We start from the raw sequence: 14756 nt of genomic DNA, 5'->3' as shown, positions 1-14756 counted from the left end.
GGAACCGACTCCACGGCACATCAACAACAACAAAAGGAGTCCTGGTGTGGCACTGTGGATTAATGCGCTGGACTGTAAAGTTGGCTTGAACCATAAGGTCAGCCGTTCAAGCTCACCAGCCACTCCATGGAAACCTTATACAGGGTTGCTATGGGTCGGAACCGACTCGACAGCACTTAACAACAATAGAGACTATGGAGTCCTGGTGTGGCCCTGTGGGTTAATGCACCAGACTGCAAAGCCATTTGAACTGCAAGGTTGGCGGGTCAAGCTCATCAGCTGCTCCTCGAAAACCCTATACAGGGTCACTAGGGGTCAGAACTGGAGACTGGAGTCCTGGTGTGGCACTGTGGGCTAATGCGTTGGGCTGCAAGGTCAAACTCACCAGCCACTCCTCCGGAACCCTATACAGTTACTGTGAGTCAGAATGGACTCAACAGCATTGAACAACAAGAGCAAAAGAGGGACTAGTAGGAGACAGGGTGTGAGAAGCAGGTAGGGGTAGGTCACATAGAAATCTGAAGGTTTTTAGTGTTGAGTTCTTCCCTGAGGCCCTCCATTCTTCCCACCCGGTGTCTCACTTCTATGGACTTTATCAGTGGGCTCAGTCAAGGTCACATTCCAGCAGGTCTGAAGAGGGAGGGTAGGGAAGGCAGGGTGCTTATTTCCCTGGGTTCCTCCACTAGTAGGCGCAGCTTTGGTCAGGAGGTTTTTTACCCACCCTCTTTGCTTCTGGTTACCCAGGCCTTCCTGCTCCACCCCTTCAGACCTTGAGATGGTACCACCTGCTGTCAGCTTTGGGTATTGCACTATTTCTCATGGTTCCCTAATACCCTCTTCACCGTGGGTATTGTTGTTATGTGCCCTGGAGTCGGTTCTGACTCATAGCGACCCTGTACAGGATTTCCAAGGCTGTAAATCTTTACGGGAGCAGAAAACCTCATCTTTTTCCCGCGGAACAGCTGGTAGTTTCAAACTGCTGTCCTTGAGGTTCTCAGGCCGACTGGTAACCACTACGGTACCAGAGTGCCCAGAGGGCCGTGGTATTGTTGTTGTGTCGTGAAGTGCCGTCGAGTCAATTCCGACCCATAGAGACCCTGTTTAGGGTTTCCAAGGAGCAGCTGATGAGCTTGAACCACCAATCTTGCAGTTCAAAGGACTTTGCAGTCTGACGCATTAGCCCACAGCACCACACCAGCCCCTTTATTTAACTCTCTCCAGTTATTTAATTCGAGTGTGCCGTCTGTTTTCTCCTGGGATTCTGGCTGGCACATCATAATAAGGTGTTTATATATTTTATTTGTAATCTTAAATCCTTTGATAATGGTCTTCTGTTGTGTGAAACTCCATCACAGATTTTTTTCCCAAAAGTTTTGTATCCAAATTCCTATCACAACGTTCTAGTTCTATAAAATGTTTGATAAAAAGAAACCTATTGCCATCAAGTCTGTTGTAACTCATCACGACCCTATAGGCCTGAGTAGAACTACCCCCAAAGGGATGCCAAGGATGTCACATTTGCTCTGTTCACACTCGTGAGCCGCTCCTCAGAAACCCTAAAGAGGGTTGCTGTGAATCGGAACCGACTTGATGGCATTAACAAGGCAACAACAAATCATTGAATTAGTGGATGCCACATCTGTCTTCCCTGGAGCAGCTGGTGGGTTCGAACCGCCGACGCTTCGGATGGCACTGTAGCACCAGGTCTCGTTATAAAATGCTAGTGACTGTATACACGATGCGTGACTGAGCTAAGTGACACTTGAGAGACAACTGGTCTGTGGAGAACAAAATGCTGTTAAAGGCCATGAAGTTCAAGTCTCAGGCAGCATTCCCATGCACAGATCTCTCTGGGGAATGCAGTAAATCACTGAAAACCCCATTCCCCTCTGCAGGTTAGAGACTTCCTCTTCACCCTAGAGTTGGACGCGTTTCAGTCATAACCATATTTAGTCATATTTGGGGAAGGGGATGGTGGGCCAAAGTCTAAAAAGAAAAATTATATATATATATATATATATACATCCTAAAGAGCTAAGTTTATTCCTAACATAGCTGTCTGGAAATGCTTGGGTCAGAGACCACATGACACTCTCCCAACCTCCAGGGAGGAAAAAAAAACTAAAACCTTTCCCTCATTTAGGTGGACACCGGCTAGTTTCATTCATCTGCAGCCAGGAACTGTGTGCCCTGTACAGTCTTGGCTCAGTTGTCACACTGTAGGAGCCATTTGCTAAGATGAGACAGCGTCCACACTAATCACTTCATGTCATGCTGGTTTGTTTTTTCAATGTGTGTTTCCTTCATCAAGATAACATAAATTTACTGACAAAAGGAAATCTAGAGACAGCTCAGAGGGGAAGCAGGAGGTAAGAGTGAATTGTCCCTATTATAAGCAGAGATGTGTGCAGGGGAGAACATTCCCCAGCCCTTGGAGTCCTTGTGAAGCGAAGCCAGGTTCCCAGCACCGTGACCCGCTGCTCTGGGATGGAAAAACCCTGGCAAAACCTATTGTAGCCAGGGTTTCTGCTCACACTTCTTGAGAAAGCCAGAAAAGGCTAAGACGTGTGTGGGCTCATAAAAAAGCTAGGAGGAAAGGATGTAGAGGCTGGTTAAAAATAAAACTTATCAGATCAGAATTAAACTCTGAGAATGTTATCTCACCCCACAGGAGGGTGGAAAAAAAAAAAAATAGGCATGTCAAGGAGAACACAGGCCACAGGATGAATAAGCACAAAAATAGAAGGAAATGGCCAAGCAAACTTGCTGGAGGAGGGCCTTTCTCAAGGTGCTGACTTCCAGGATTGCTCAGCTCCACCCCTGCTTGCAGGGGAGAATTTGCCCAGGTTGATAACCTTGGAGAGATAACCAAGAAACCGGTCCACGTGTGGTTTCCTGAGTGGGGGTTAGGAGTGGGACTTATTTCCCCCCCCCCTCTATGGTGCTGTAGGATAAGCACTGGACTGCTTGCTAACCACAAGGCTGACAGGTCAAACCCACCAGCCACTGTACAGGGAGAAAGATGAGGTCTTCTGTCCTTATAAAGATTTGTTGTTGTTGTTGTTGAGTGCTGTCGAGTCAGTTCTGACCCATAGCGACCCTGTACAGGGTTTCCGAGGGTGTAAATCCTTACGGGAGTAGAAAGCCTCTGAAAGCCAACACAGGTGGCTCTGCAGCAGAACGGCCTTGATGGCGGTGGTTTTGAGTCCTTCTATGGACTGTTTGGATTTTTCCCCCATGTACGTGAATTACTTTTTTTTTTTTTAACATTACAAAAATTCTATCGGCGTAAAATAAAAATAACAAAACATTTGGCAATGCTAACCATTTTTAAATGTACAGTTCAGTAGCATTAATTACATTCCATCCTCACTAATGTATTACTTTAAAAAACAAATGCACTAACAGTCTATGGGAGATTTTCTTGGGGAGTGTCCACTTCCCAGAATTTTATGGCTTAGCGGATTGAGCGCTCAGCTGCTTATCAGCTGCTGGGAAGGAGAAAGATGAGGCAGTCTGTTTCCATTAAGATGTACGGAAACCCTATGGGACAATTCTAGTCTGTTTTATGGGGTTGCTATGGGTCAGAATGGAGTCCTGGTGTATAGCTGCAGGAAAATGCACTGCACCACAGGTCTGTGTGAACAACAAAGTCAGCAGTTTAAACTCACTAGTCGTTCCTTGGAAACCTGATACAGGTTCGCTAGGAGTTGGAACCTACTCCACAGCATTTGACAAGAAGTCAGAATCAACTTGATGGCAGTGGAACCGAGTTCCTGGGTAGAACAAATGATTAACGGACTCGCTGTTAACTGAAATGGTTGGAGGTTCGCTTCCTCCCAGAGGCACGTCGGAAGAAATGCGTGGCAACTGACTTCCAAAAAATGGGAACGCATGAGTCAGATTCAATTTGACAGCAACAGGTATGGCATGACTTCTAATTAGTTTTTCAAAATCCAGATAGTTGGTCAATACTTCAGTCCTTCCCCAGCTGCTAGCTCGCTCTGCTCCCCTCCTCTAAACGCAGCACTTAGCCCAGCCCTGAGTTAAGAACAGCTCCCCTGTAGTATTCTCCCTTTTCTGAGATCTGGCTCTTCATCTGGGCTGCTCCCTGCAGCAAATTCTCCTAAAGCACTCTTCAAAACAGGCACATCACACTCACACGCTGCTGTTGTTGAGTGCTGTGGAGTCAGTTCCAATCCACAGTGGGTTTGAACTACCAACCCTGTGGTTAGCAAAGCAGTGCTTATCCTATAGTACCATCCCAGGACCCCTGCTCTCTAGTAATTCCCACTTCCTGGAAAGCCCTGGAATGGTAAGTAAAATATTCCTTCCATTCCTCTCAGTCCCAAGTTCCCTTCTACCTCTGCATTCACCACACAACCTTCACAGGGCCACAAAGACCACTTGCTAACTTTTAATGACCTAATGTTTATCCACTCATAAAACACTTCACTCCACACTACTTTTAAATCTGTTTACAAAACTGACAATAAAACACTAAAACCATTCTCTAACGAGCTATTTCTTAAACTGTAAAAAAAATGAATTATAATATGATCTTTATGAATTTTCTGAGCAATTGCAGCACACGGGAAGATAAGCAGTCAATGCTTCCAAGATGGCTGACTTTTCTAAGTGCTTAGTTTATCAAAGGTCAAACAAACAAGATCCAAAAGCAAAGGAAGTGTGGTGCTGTTTCAACACCCATAATTTTCATAATAACCAAAAGAGCAGCTTATTTTAATTCAAATGGCATCCTTCTATAAACCCATTCCAATGCATTGCTGTTGAGTTGATCCCAACTCATGGTAACCCTATATGCTAGAGACAGAGCAGAACTGCCCCACAGGGGTCCTGAGGTTGTAAATCTTAGAGAAGCAGACTGCCCATAGTCTTCTCCCAGAGCAGCTGGTGGGTTCAAACTGCCAATCTTTCAGTTAGCAGCAGAGCTCTTAACCCCTGTGTCACCAGAGCTCCTTACACCCCTCTATATGCCATCTTAAAATTTTTAGGTAGAGACTGCCCAGGTGTCTTTGAGAATTACAAATGTGTGTAAGATTTCACATTCACTCAAGGTGGGAAAAGCACTCATTACATTGACGGCACACCATATCCTGCCTTAGTTCTGATTCACCAGATGGAGAAGTAACAGAACTCCACTGACACCTCACCTCTACTTCACAGGTAACCAGGCTCAAGGTGGAAAGTTCCTCCCCCACAGCACATCCAACGTAGGGACATAAAGACAGCAGCTTGCACACTGCCTAAATACTGTGGCCTGATGGGAAATCCCCTAAACTGCACCCAGGAAAGTCCAATCTGTGTTCACTTCCAGGTGGCCCATGCTGCTTAACTCTGATAAATAAGTGAGCGCGTGCCCCATACAGCTCATGGATTGGAAAGGCCTGTGGTGAATATAAACCCAAAGCTTCCCTGCTGTCCAGTAAGGCAGACAGGAACAGCCCTCTGCAAAATCCAAGGTAATATCAACCATGAAGTTGGTGTTTTCTGCTGTTCTGTACACTGGATGTGCTGTGGGGGAGAAATGTCAAAGGAATTGAAGAACTGGCATTCCTTTAGGCTGCTGGGCATTAGAGACTTATTAATAACCATAAATAACATTATGGAACATTATCAAGCAGCAAGTATTTAAAGCTCGTATCTCCTACTCCACTTATTCTTGCTTTTTTGTTTGGCATCTCTGCAGGGAGGAGATACCAAAGCCAAAAACTATGGAGGCATTGGAAGTCTTGAAACAAACCCTGGTATCCTGCTCCACCATTGTGTAACCCGAGCCGAGCTACCTACCTGTGTGTGTCCTCATCTGTCAACGAGGCATAACAAACCTGTAAGCATGTATCCCAGGTGTAGAGGTATTCTGAATGTTTAGATTCATCCTGCCTTGTTCTTGGCTTCTCTAACAATTGCTCTTTAACCTCTACTGCTTGCCATGCAAATGCAAAGGAGTTTTACACGCAGCTTCTCAAAGGACCTAGCTTACCAACAAGGGGAGACAGCAGCACACTAAAAGCCCATTTCCAAATCTACTGTCATCCAGTGAGTTGTGTGTGACCCTTGAACTCTTTCTGAGATTGTAAATCTTTATGGGAGCAGACAGCCTCCTCTTTCTTCTCCAGAGCAGCTGCAATTGAACTGCCCACTTAGCTGTTAGCAGCCCAACCCTTAACCTGCAGTGCCACTAAGGCTTCCAAACCCCTTTTTCACTGTTGTTATTAAATGTCGTAGAGTCAATTCCAATTTATAGCAACCCTGATTTCCGAGGAGCAGCTGGTGAATTTGAACTGCCAGTCTTGCAGTTCAAACCGACCTTTTGATTCAGTGCTTATCTTACAGTGGTACACCAGGACTCCATTTGTCCGTTCCGACCCAAAGCAACCCTGTATAGGGTTTCTGAGGAGCAGCTGGTGAGTTTGAATTGCTGACTTAGCAGTTAAGCACATTAACCCACAGCGCCACACCAGGACTTCATTTAGATAATTTAGCTTCCACCACCCGTCTGTCGTAGGAGCTCTGGTAGCGTAGTGGTTACGAGTTGGGCTGAGAACCGCAAGGTCAGCAGTTCAAAACTACCAACTGCTCCATGGGAGAAAGATGAGGCTTTCTACTCCTGTAAAGATTTATAGCCTTGGAAACCCTGATTCAGGGTCCCTATGGGTCGGAACCGACTCAACGGCACTTAACAACAACAACCCATCTGTCATACTGTGGTAGCCTGTGTGCTGCTGCAATGCTGGCAGTTGTACCACCGATAGGTCACCATGATGGAGAGATAGCAGGAGAACTTCCGGATGAAGATAGGGCTAATGATGCACTAATGAAAGGTAGCCAAAGAAAACCTTATGGACAACAGAATCTTGTCCAGTGCCGTGCTGCAAGCATGAAGATGGCCAGGACTGGCAGTGTGTTGTTCTATTATGCATGGGGCCACCATGAGTGAGGACCAACTTGACTGTAACTAACAACAGGCTGAGTCAGAAAGCAGATTGTGTGTCTTTAATATAAATCAGCATATATTATCCAACAGACGGTAGTTCAACTGTAGTTCAACTATCTCATTTTCTCCACTCTTGTTCCAACTAGTCTCTAATCACCTCACTTGAATTTTCAAGCGATTCAAAACACTAAAGACTGAAGTAAGTCAATTACTTAACAAAATAATAATAACTTTACTAAGAACATCTCCTTGTGAAGAATGGGAATTTCAGAACACTTAAATGTTGTCATGAGGAACTTGTACATAGACCAAGGAGCAGCTGCTTGAACAGAGAAAAGGAACATTGAATGGTTTACAATCAGGAAAGGTGTATGCCAGAGTTGTAGCCTTTAACCATACTTATTCAACATGTTGTGGTGCTGTGGGCTAATGCATCAGACTGCCATGTAGTTTGAACTGCAAGGTCGGTGGTTCAAGCTCACCAGCTGCTCCTTGGAAACCCTATACAGGGTTGCTATAGTCAGAATTGACTCAATGGCACTTAACAACAACAACAACATTCAATCTGTATGCTGAGCAAATAATCTGAGAAACTGAATTAGATGATGCAAAACGTAACATAGGATTGGAGGAAGACTCATTAACATACACAGATGACACAACTTTGCTTGCTAGGAACAAAGAGGACTTGAAATACTTGTTAAGTGCTATGGAGTCGGTTTCAACCCATAGCGACCCTGTGTAATAGGGTTTCCAAGGAGCAGCTGATGAGCTTGGACCACCGAACTTACAGTTCAAAGCAACTTTGTAGTCCAGCACATTAACCCACAGCACCACACCAAATACTTACTGATGATCAAAGACCTCAGCCTTCAGTACGGGTTCCACCTCAGTGTAAAGAAAACAAAAATCTTTACCATTGGACCAATAAATAACATCATGATAAACTGAGAAAAGATTGAAGTTGGCATATGTTTGCTTGGATCCACAATCAACACTCTTGGAAACAGTAATCAAGAAATCAAATGATGTATCGTCTTGGGAAAATCTGCTGCACGAGACCTCTTTAAAAATGTTGAAGAACAAACAGGTCATGTTGAGTACTAAGATGTGTCTGACTCAAATCATGGTATTTTTAATAGCCTCATATGCTCTTTAGGAATGAGGATGGCCAGACTTTGTTTCTCTTCATTTGGACCTGTTGTCAGGGACGATCATGCTTGGTAAAGTAAAGGGTCATCAAAAAAGAGGAGGTCTCCAAGAGATGACCAGACACAGTGGCAATAACATCAGGCTCAAAGATAACAATTGTGAGCATGGCCCAGGACCAGGCAGTGTTTTGTTCTGTTGTATACAGTGTTTTGTTCTGTTGTATGCTATGAATCAGAACCACTGAGGGCACTGAACAGTAACAACAACAAAGTCCATCTCTTGCGCTTGTTCTCATAGATGATAAAATATGAAAGTACCTTACATGATCAGACTCCTACTTTATATAAACTGCTGACCCAGCATGGCATTTCCCATCATTGCTTTCTAAAACAACACAGGATATTTCAGGACTGAATGGCCAAAAGGAATTAGGATGACCCAGCCTCTAAAAGACCTGAGTTATTTAAAGAAGAAAAACACAATCATGTCTGAATGGATAATTCATGATTCAGACAGCCCCGAATTTAATTGGTATTAACTACTCTACTAAAGATCTATTTAATGCACTTAGGTAAGATTTTTCATTCTCATGAAATTGGATCTTTGGTTCAAAATTTAATCTCCTGCCAAGGACTCTGCACTATTTAGGTGACGTAACGGTGAGGTAGGCTCTTAACATTTCATTGCCAGGAATACAAATGAAATTGATCAAATTATTTGCCAAATAATGTTTCATCAGCAAGGCTGAGTCCTTGCCTAAGTGGCTTGTCAAAGAGAGCAAAAAGCAGATACTCTGAGTATCATGGCTGTATTTTCCAGCTTAATCTTCCAGAACTCAAAATCGGCCATGAAAAATCAGTGTACATTATGTAGTTTATTAGTTTATAAGACCTTTACATGGAAGGAAGAAGCAAGGCCTAAAAGATGAGATCTTCTGGCAAGTCAAAATACAAATGGAAAATACAAGCCATACTTTGGAAACTATATACTATTCCTATAAGAAAACTGTCACTGTCCTTTTCATGACATTAGTAATTACGGGAAAACTTAGTCATAATCTTACATAATATAAAATCCCTAGTAAACAACCTTCTTTCTTTCTCTCTTATTTTAGGTTTTCAACGTTGTTCTTAAGTAGGCATGTACTCTGTCCTACCTGAAGCTACTCTGACCTTACTACTCTGAATGGTCTCCTGATACAGAAGAGCAGAAATATTATTTGGTCAGTTTTCAGTCTGCTGGTGGTCAATGATTTATTCAAATAAAATAAATCAATATAAATAATTCAACAGTAGTCAAATATAAAATAATTCTATGACCAAGACTTTCTAAAACAGCCTACATTTATAAACTGACAGTGATAGGAAGATGTGTGCAAAACATTTTATCAAGTCTTTCCTGCCAGAGATTCAGGAAATGAACATGAGAATACTAACATAGGAGAGTGAGCTTATTCAGCAAGTATTTACTGAGCTGTTACTATGTGCCAAACACTATTTTAGATGCTGGGAATACATTTCATCAATTAAAAGTACGCAAAACTGTCTGTCCTTATTGTGTTTGCACTATGGGGAAGGATATAAGACAAGAGGCATAATAAATAAGTAAATTACATAGTAAGTTAGAAGGTGATAAAGTACTAAGGGAAAAAGAATGGTACAGTTGAAAAAATGAATGAGGACACGTCTTATCTGGAAATTTTCCAAAACCAAATAAGGAAAAAAATAAACGTCATCACTGGACAGTCTATATAACCCTAAACAACAAAGATAATATTTTTGGCTCTTTAATGTTCGTGGGATTTTCAAGCAAGAAATGAAAAGGGATCTTGAACACCCAGTAGTGAAATTGAAAACCAGGATGTGAAACTTTCTTAAAACAGGAGTTATTAGAAGCAGTAAAATCTGTGTTTGCTGCGGCAGAACCACTGTGAGACAGGAATTGTAGAACCTTCCACAATTCTGACCACGATGCCAACCACAGTTGCTCCACAGAGTCATCTGCGTCAGTCTGCTACAGACAGTGTGGAAGAACTCAAACAGTGTTTTAGGATTTTCTTTATTTCCACTTCCTTTTCTAAATGTAGCACCCTGTTCTTTCTTATTTCTTTAAAGTAGGGCAAGCTCATTGTAAAGGAAAATTGAAAAAAGGGAACACCCACAAATCCAGCTCCATCTCTCCTCTAAGATTGTTCGAGATGCAAATATGTTTATTGTGTAACATCATTTTTTTTTTAACACCATTATCAGAAGTTGGCACGAAAACCACCCAGTAGATTTTTTTTTTCCTTTGATTTAAATTTGGATTTTATCCCCTTCCCCCAAATCAACCAACAATTAATGTCTAGTTTTAGCCTTTGGAGAATTAAAACTCTCCACGTAAGAAAATGAAAATAGACAATAAATGATATTCTCATATCTAACCAGAAAACCCAATTTTCAGCAAAATGGTCAGAGGTAGAAAGTCCAGATTGCAGGACTAGGAAAAAGGAGTGTCCACCCCAAAAGACACTTATAAGTTGATGACTGTGACAGTAGCCCTTGCTAGAGGTAATAATGTCATTAGGCTGTAATTATTCTCCAGAAACCTCAACAGCCTTGGATTAAGAATATCTGGAAATTGTTCAGATGACCCAGATTTCTGTTGCTTGCTGTTAAGGCTTCAATGATGCCTCCCTATGGCACCTGTCGCCATTTTTTTACTTTGCAAATCTCTTTTCAAATCAGGAAGTGTACATAAAGTGCAAGTAAGCCTCATCCCCTTCCCTGTGCTTCCGCACGCCCATTCTAAAAGCCAGTAATACCCAAATCTATCAGTTAAACCACTGGCAAGCTAGGTTGTCTGCAGGTATTTCTGAAGTCAGCAAAAAAAAAAAAAAAAAAAGTTCATCTGGCAAAGAGTGTCTGAAGGTCAGTGAAGTCTTGGCAAGAAGACACAAAGTACCACAGGAAAGACAGGGATGTGAACTACACAAGGCTGTCCAGCAGGGGGAGAGGACCTCGTCACCAAGTCACTGAAGACGTCATCTTTGCATCTCAACTCTTAAAAAGATCTCGGGAACCGTTGCTATCATGAAGGACGCACTGGTCAGTCTTCAGTGAGGGTAGATTCAGTTTTCCCTGGGCACAGAAATGAGAAGGAAGAGTGTAGGGCATCAGATTCAATGGGGTTTATATCACACACACACATATACAGAAACCGTTGCCATTGAGTTGATGCCAACACATGGTGACTTCACGTGTGTCGAAGCTGGACTGTGCTCCATAGGGTTGTCAATGGCTGATTTTTTGGATGTAGATCACCAGGACTTTCTTCTATGGCCTTTCTCTGTGTAGACTTGACCTGCTTACCTTTTAGTTACTAGTCAAGTTCTTAGGCATTTGCAACACCCAGGGATTTGCGGTCACAAACAAGAGCCTCCAGTAAATACTTCATATCTTATAGGATAAAGTTGAGCAGAATGCCTCCTTATAGGGCTTTTCGCTTTACTGTTTGATTGGGATCCACTCCAATGGGTCCAAAGTTATGCAATGCTACATGGTTCTGACTGCAGGGTTTCATAGAGCCTTTACTTGACATGACAACAAGCACTTTAACTCTTCAAGAGAGGGATACAGTATGCTATATTTCCCACTTTCTTTGGACCAGAAATTTACCTTCTCACAAACAAACTTGCCAAGACTAATATTTCAATGGAACATATTTTGAGAACTGTTGCCTTATAATATTGGCTGGAGGGAGAGAAATGATATTAAATCATATTCAGTTTATATTACACAAGGCCTGTTTTTTATATTGTGAGTTACAATCCTACACCAATATAATAAAAAATAAACAACCCATATAATAAGAAAAACCATTATAGCTGGGCTCCAGTATGTTTCCTTTCCAATGTGCCAAAAATCATGGGCAAAATGTAATGTTATGTTTCACTGGTTGACATTAATGATAAAAAGTTAACGATTTCCCTTCCATTATAAACCATTACATGCTCAATGGAGTCTAGAAACTGTCCTTTTATTTTTTCTGATTTTTCGAGTAGAACTAAGGCCAGGGTTTCAGGATTAAACTCATCCAGAATGTCGTTATACATGAAGCTAAACCATAGCTGGGATTGACAGGGTATATTAGGATATAAATAAAAATCGTGCATAAAAGTCATGAATTGATTTGATCAAAAGCCCCAGGAAAGTATAGAACACATACTTGTTAAATTCTTGAATTTCTTTTTGGCTTCTGCTCTTTCTTCTGCGTCAAAGTACCAAACAGTCATAGCATATCTGTAAAGGTATAAGAAAAGAGGTTTAGAAACACTAAAAAGAAGAAGAAGAAAAAAAAGTAAGCACTGACTATAACTTCGTTTATGAAGCTAACATTTAAAGGCTTTCCTATTATTAGAGTCCTGGTGTGGTGCTGTGGGTTAATGCGCTGGACTGCAAAGTCATTTGAACTGCAAGGCTGGTGGTTCAAGCTCACCAGCTGCTCCTTGGAAACCCTATACAGGGCCACTGGGAGTCGGGACAGACTCCATGGCATTTAACAACAACAGCAATTATTGGAAGTCCAGAGTCGGGCTGCCAACCTCAAGGTCAGCAGTTTGAAACTACCAGCAGTTCCATGGGAGAAAGATGAGGCGTTCTGCTCTTGTAAAGATTTACAGCCTCGGAAACCCTGTGCAGGCTCCCTATGAGTCGGAATCGACTCCACAGTACTTAACGACAACTCCAATTTTAACATAAACATCTCTAGTTTCAATTCTATATGCATGCAATAAAACATTTGAAGTATTCCAGGTATGTACCAGGCTGGGTATTGAGAATTCAGAGATTTACACGATTGAACAGATCTTCTTCCTCCTCCAAGACAATAGGGGAGAAAGGTAATGTAGCAAATAATGCAACAAGCAAATCTGACATAAACCCATCCAACGAAACCCAAACCACGACTGCAGAATCAATTCCAACTCATAGCCACTGACACAAAAAGGACTAACCCACAGCCAATGACTCATTAGCAACCCTATAAGGATGGAGTAGAACTCCTTCACAGGGTTTGCAAGGCTGGAAATCTTCACAGACGCACATGGGCACATCTTGCTCTCACAGAGCAGCTGGTAGCATCAAACCGCCAACTTTTCAGTTCGTGGGTAAGCAATTTAACCCCTGTGCCACCAGTCCTCCCATAGAAAGGAGTTGTTTTTGTTATGTGCAGTCATGTCAGTTCAGACTCACAGAGACCCTGTATAAGGTTTCTGAGGCTTTTTGAAATCTTTGTGGGAGCAGAAAGAAGTGAGATAATCTGCTAAAGACTAGGAGACCCGAGGTGGGGGAGAGAGCACAGAGAGGAGGAGGAGAGAAAATCTGAAGAACAGCTTATTTAAAAGACTTTATTGAACTCACAAAATGTTAAAATGTCATGACTTTCTTTAGATTTGGGCATTGGGACAAGGAAACAATTGAATATTGATATCCTTAAGCATTTTTCTGCATGCCCATTAATTCACTTTAGCCCAGCTTTGTCATCAGCTGTAATAGGAACCCTTCCACAATGGAGTTTTCAAAAAGTTTTGTTTTATAATTATTATTGTTATTATTAAGTGCCGTCGATTGGGTTCTGATGCACAGCAATCCTATATATAGGATATCCGAGAAACGGCTGGTGAGCTTGAACTGCCGACCTTGGGATTCAAACAGACCTTTCAGTCCAGAATGTATCCTGCTGCGCCAGCAATCCCTAGAGAAGGATATCATGCTTAGTAAAGAAAAAGACAGAGACCCCCATCGAGATGGATTGGCACAGTGGCAGCAACAAGGGGCTCAAGCGTAGGAGCAATTGTGAGGATGGTGCAGAACCGGGTGGTGTTTCATTCAGTTATACACAGGGTTGCTATGAGCTGGGACCAACTCCACAGCACTTAACAACAACAATTAGCACTTCTAAAGTACCTAATTTTTTCAGAGGCTTTTCACCCACATTTGCTGGGTGTTTTTTCCTGAGGTGTCAGTACTGTGGAAATAGGGAATAGCCAGGGAATTCTGCCACAAATGACCGAATCCAATTTATTGTGACTCATAAAACAAGCCACAAGTAGACTCTGGTAGTATAGGTTTAGTTACCTGCTCGCTTAGAGCACACTGTAGTTGGACATTTAACATGCAACTTTGTGTTTGGGGCACAGATCTATGACTTATGGAGAGGCACATTTATGTCTGTGACTGTAATTACGTTGTTCCTCTGAAAATCTTCACACACACATGCTACAGAAAGCATTTTTTGAAAAAATCTAATTATTGGGTCATGGAATCAATAATTCCAAACTGACTTTAAGCTATGGGAAGGGCAAAAGGGAAAGAAAAACAAACTACTCTTTCTTTTCTTAAGATCTCTCTCTGTCTCTCTATTTGTAACCAGCAACGTGTATACTCATCCAGACTAACCAGACAGAATTCCTGGTGCGTGCTGTATGCGATAGCCAACTTTCTATAGGGGTAATTCAACATGAGATTAAAAAAACAAAAAATCAAAAGAGATGACAGAAAAAGTGCTCAGGGAAATACAGAATCCAATCAACTCTGCTAACAGAAATCAATTTATTAAATTTGTTGTTGTTGTTGTTATGTGCCATGGAGTCAGTTCCGACTCATAG

General features: G+C 42.2%; 1 protein-coding gene across 1 annotated transcript in view; it reads right to left on the bottom strand.

The window, feature by feature from the left end:
- Positions 1-11197: 11197 nt before the first annotated feature.
- Positions 11198-14756, bottom strand: part of EGLN3 (egl-9 family hypoxia-inducible factor 3) — a 31685-nt gene continuing 28126 nt past the window's right edge. The window contains exons 4-5 of the mRNA XM_006835359.1: positions 12317-12390; positions 11198-11229 (exon numbers count right to left, since the gene is read on the bottom strand). Coding sequence (XP_006835422.1) covers positions 11198-11229; positions 12317-12390 — 106 coding nt within the window. The remainder of the gene's footprint in view (positions 11230-12316; positions 12391-14756) is intronic.

The sequence above is a fragment of the Chrysochloris asiatica genome, unplaced genomic scaffold (assembly GCF_000296735.1).
Source record: "Chrysochloris asiatica unplaced genomic scaffold, ChrAsi1.0 scaffold00017, whole genome shotgun sequence".
NCBI lineage: Eukaryota > Metazoa > Chordata > Mammalia > Afrosoricida > Chrysochloridae > Chrysochloris > Chrysochloris asiatica.
This window is presented reverse-complemented; position numbering and strand designations above follow the sequence as displayed.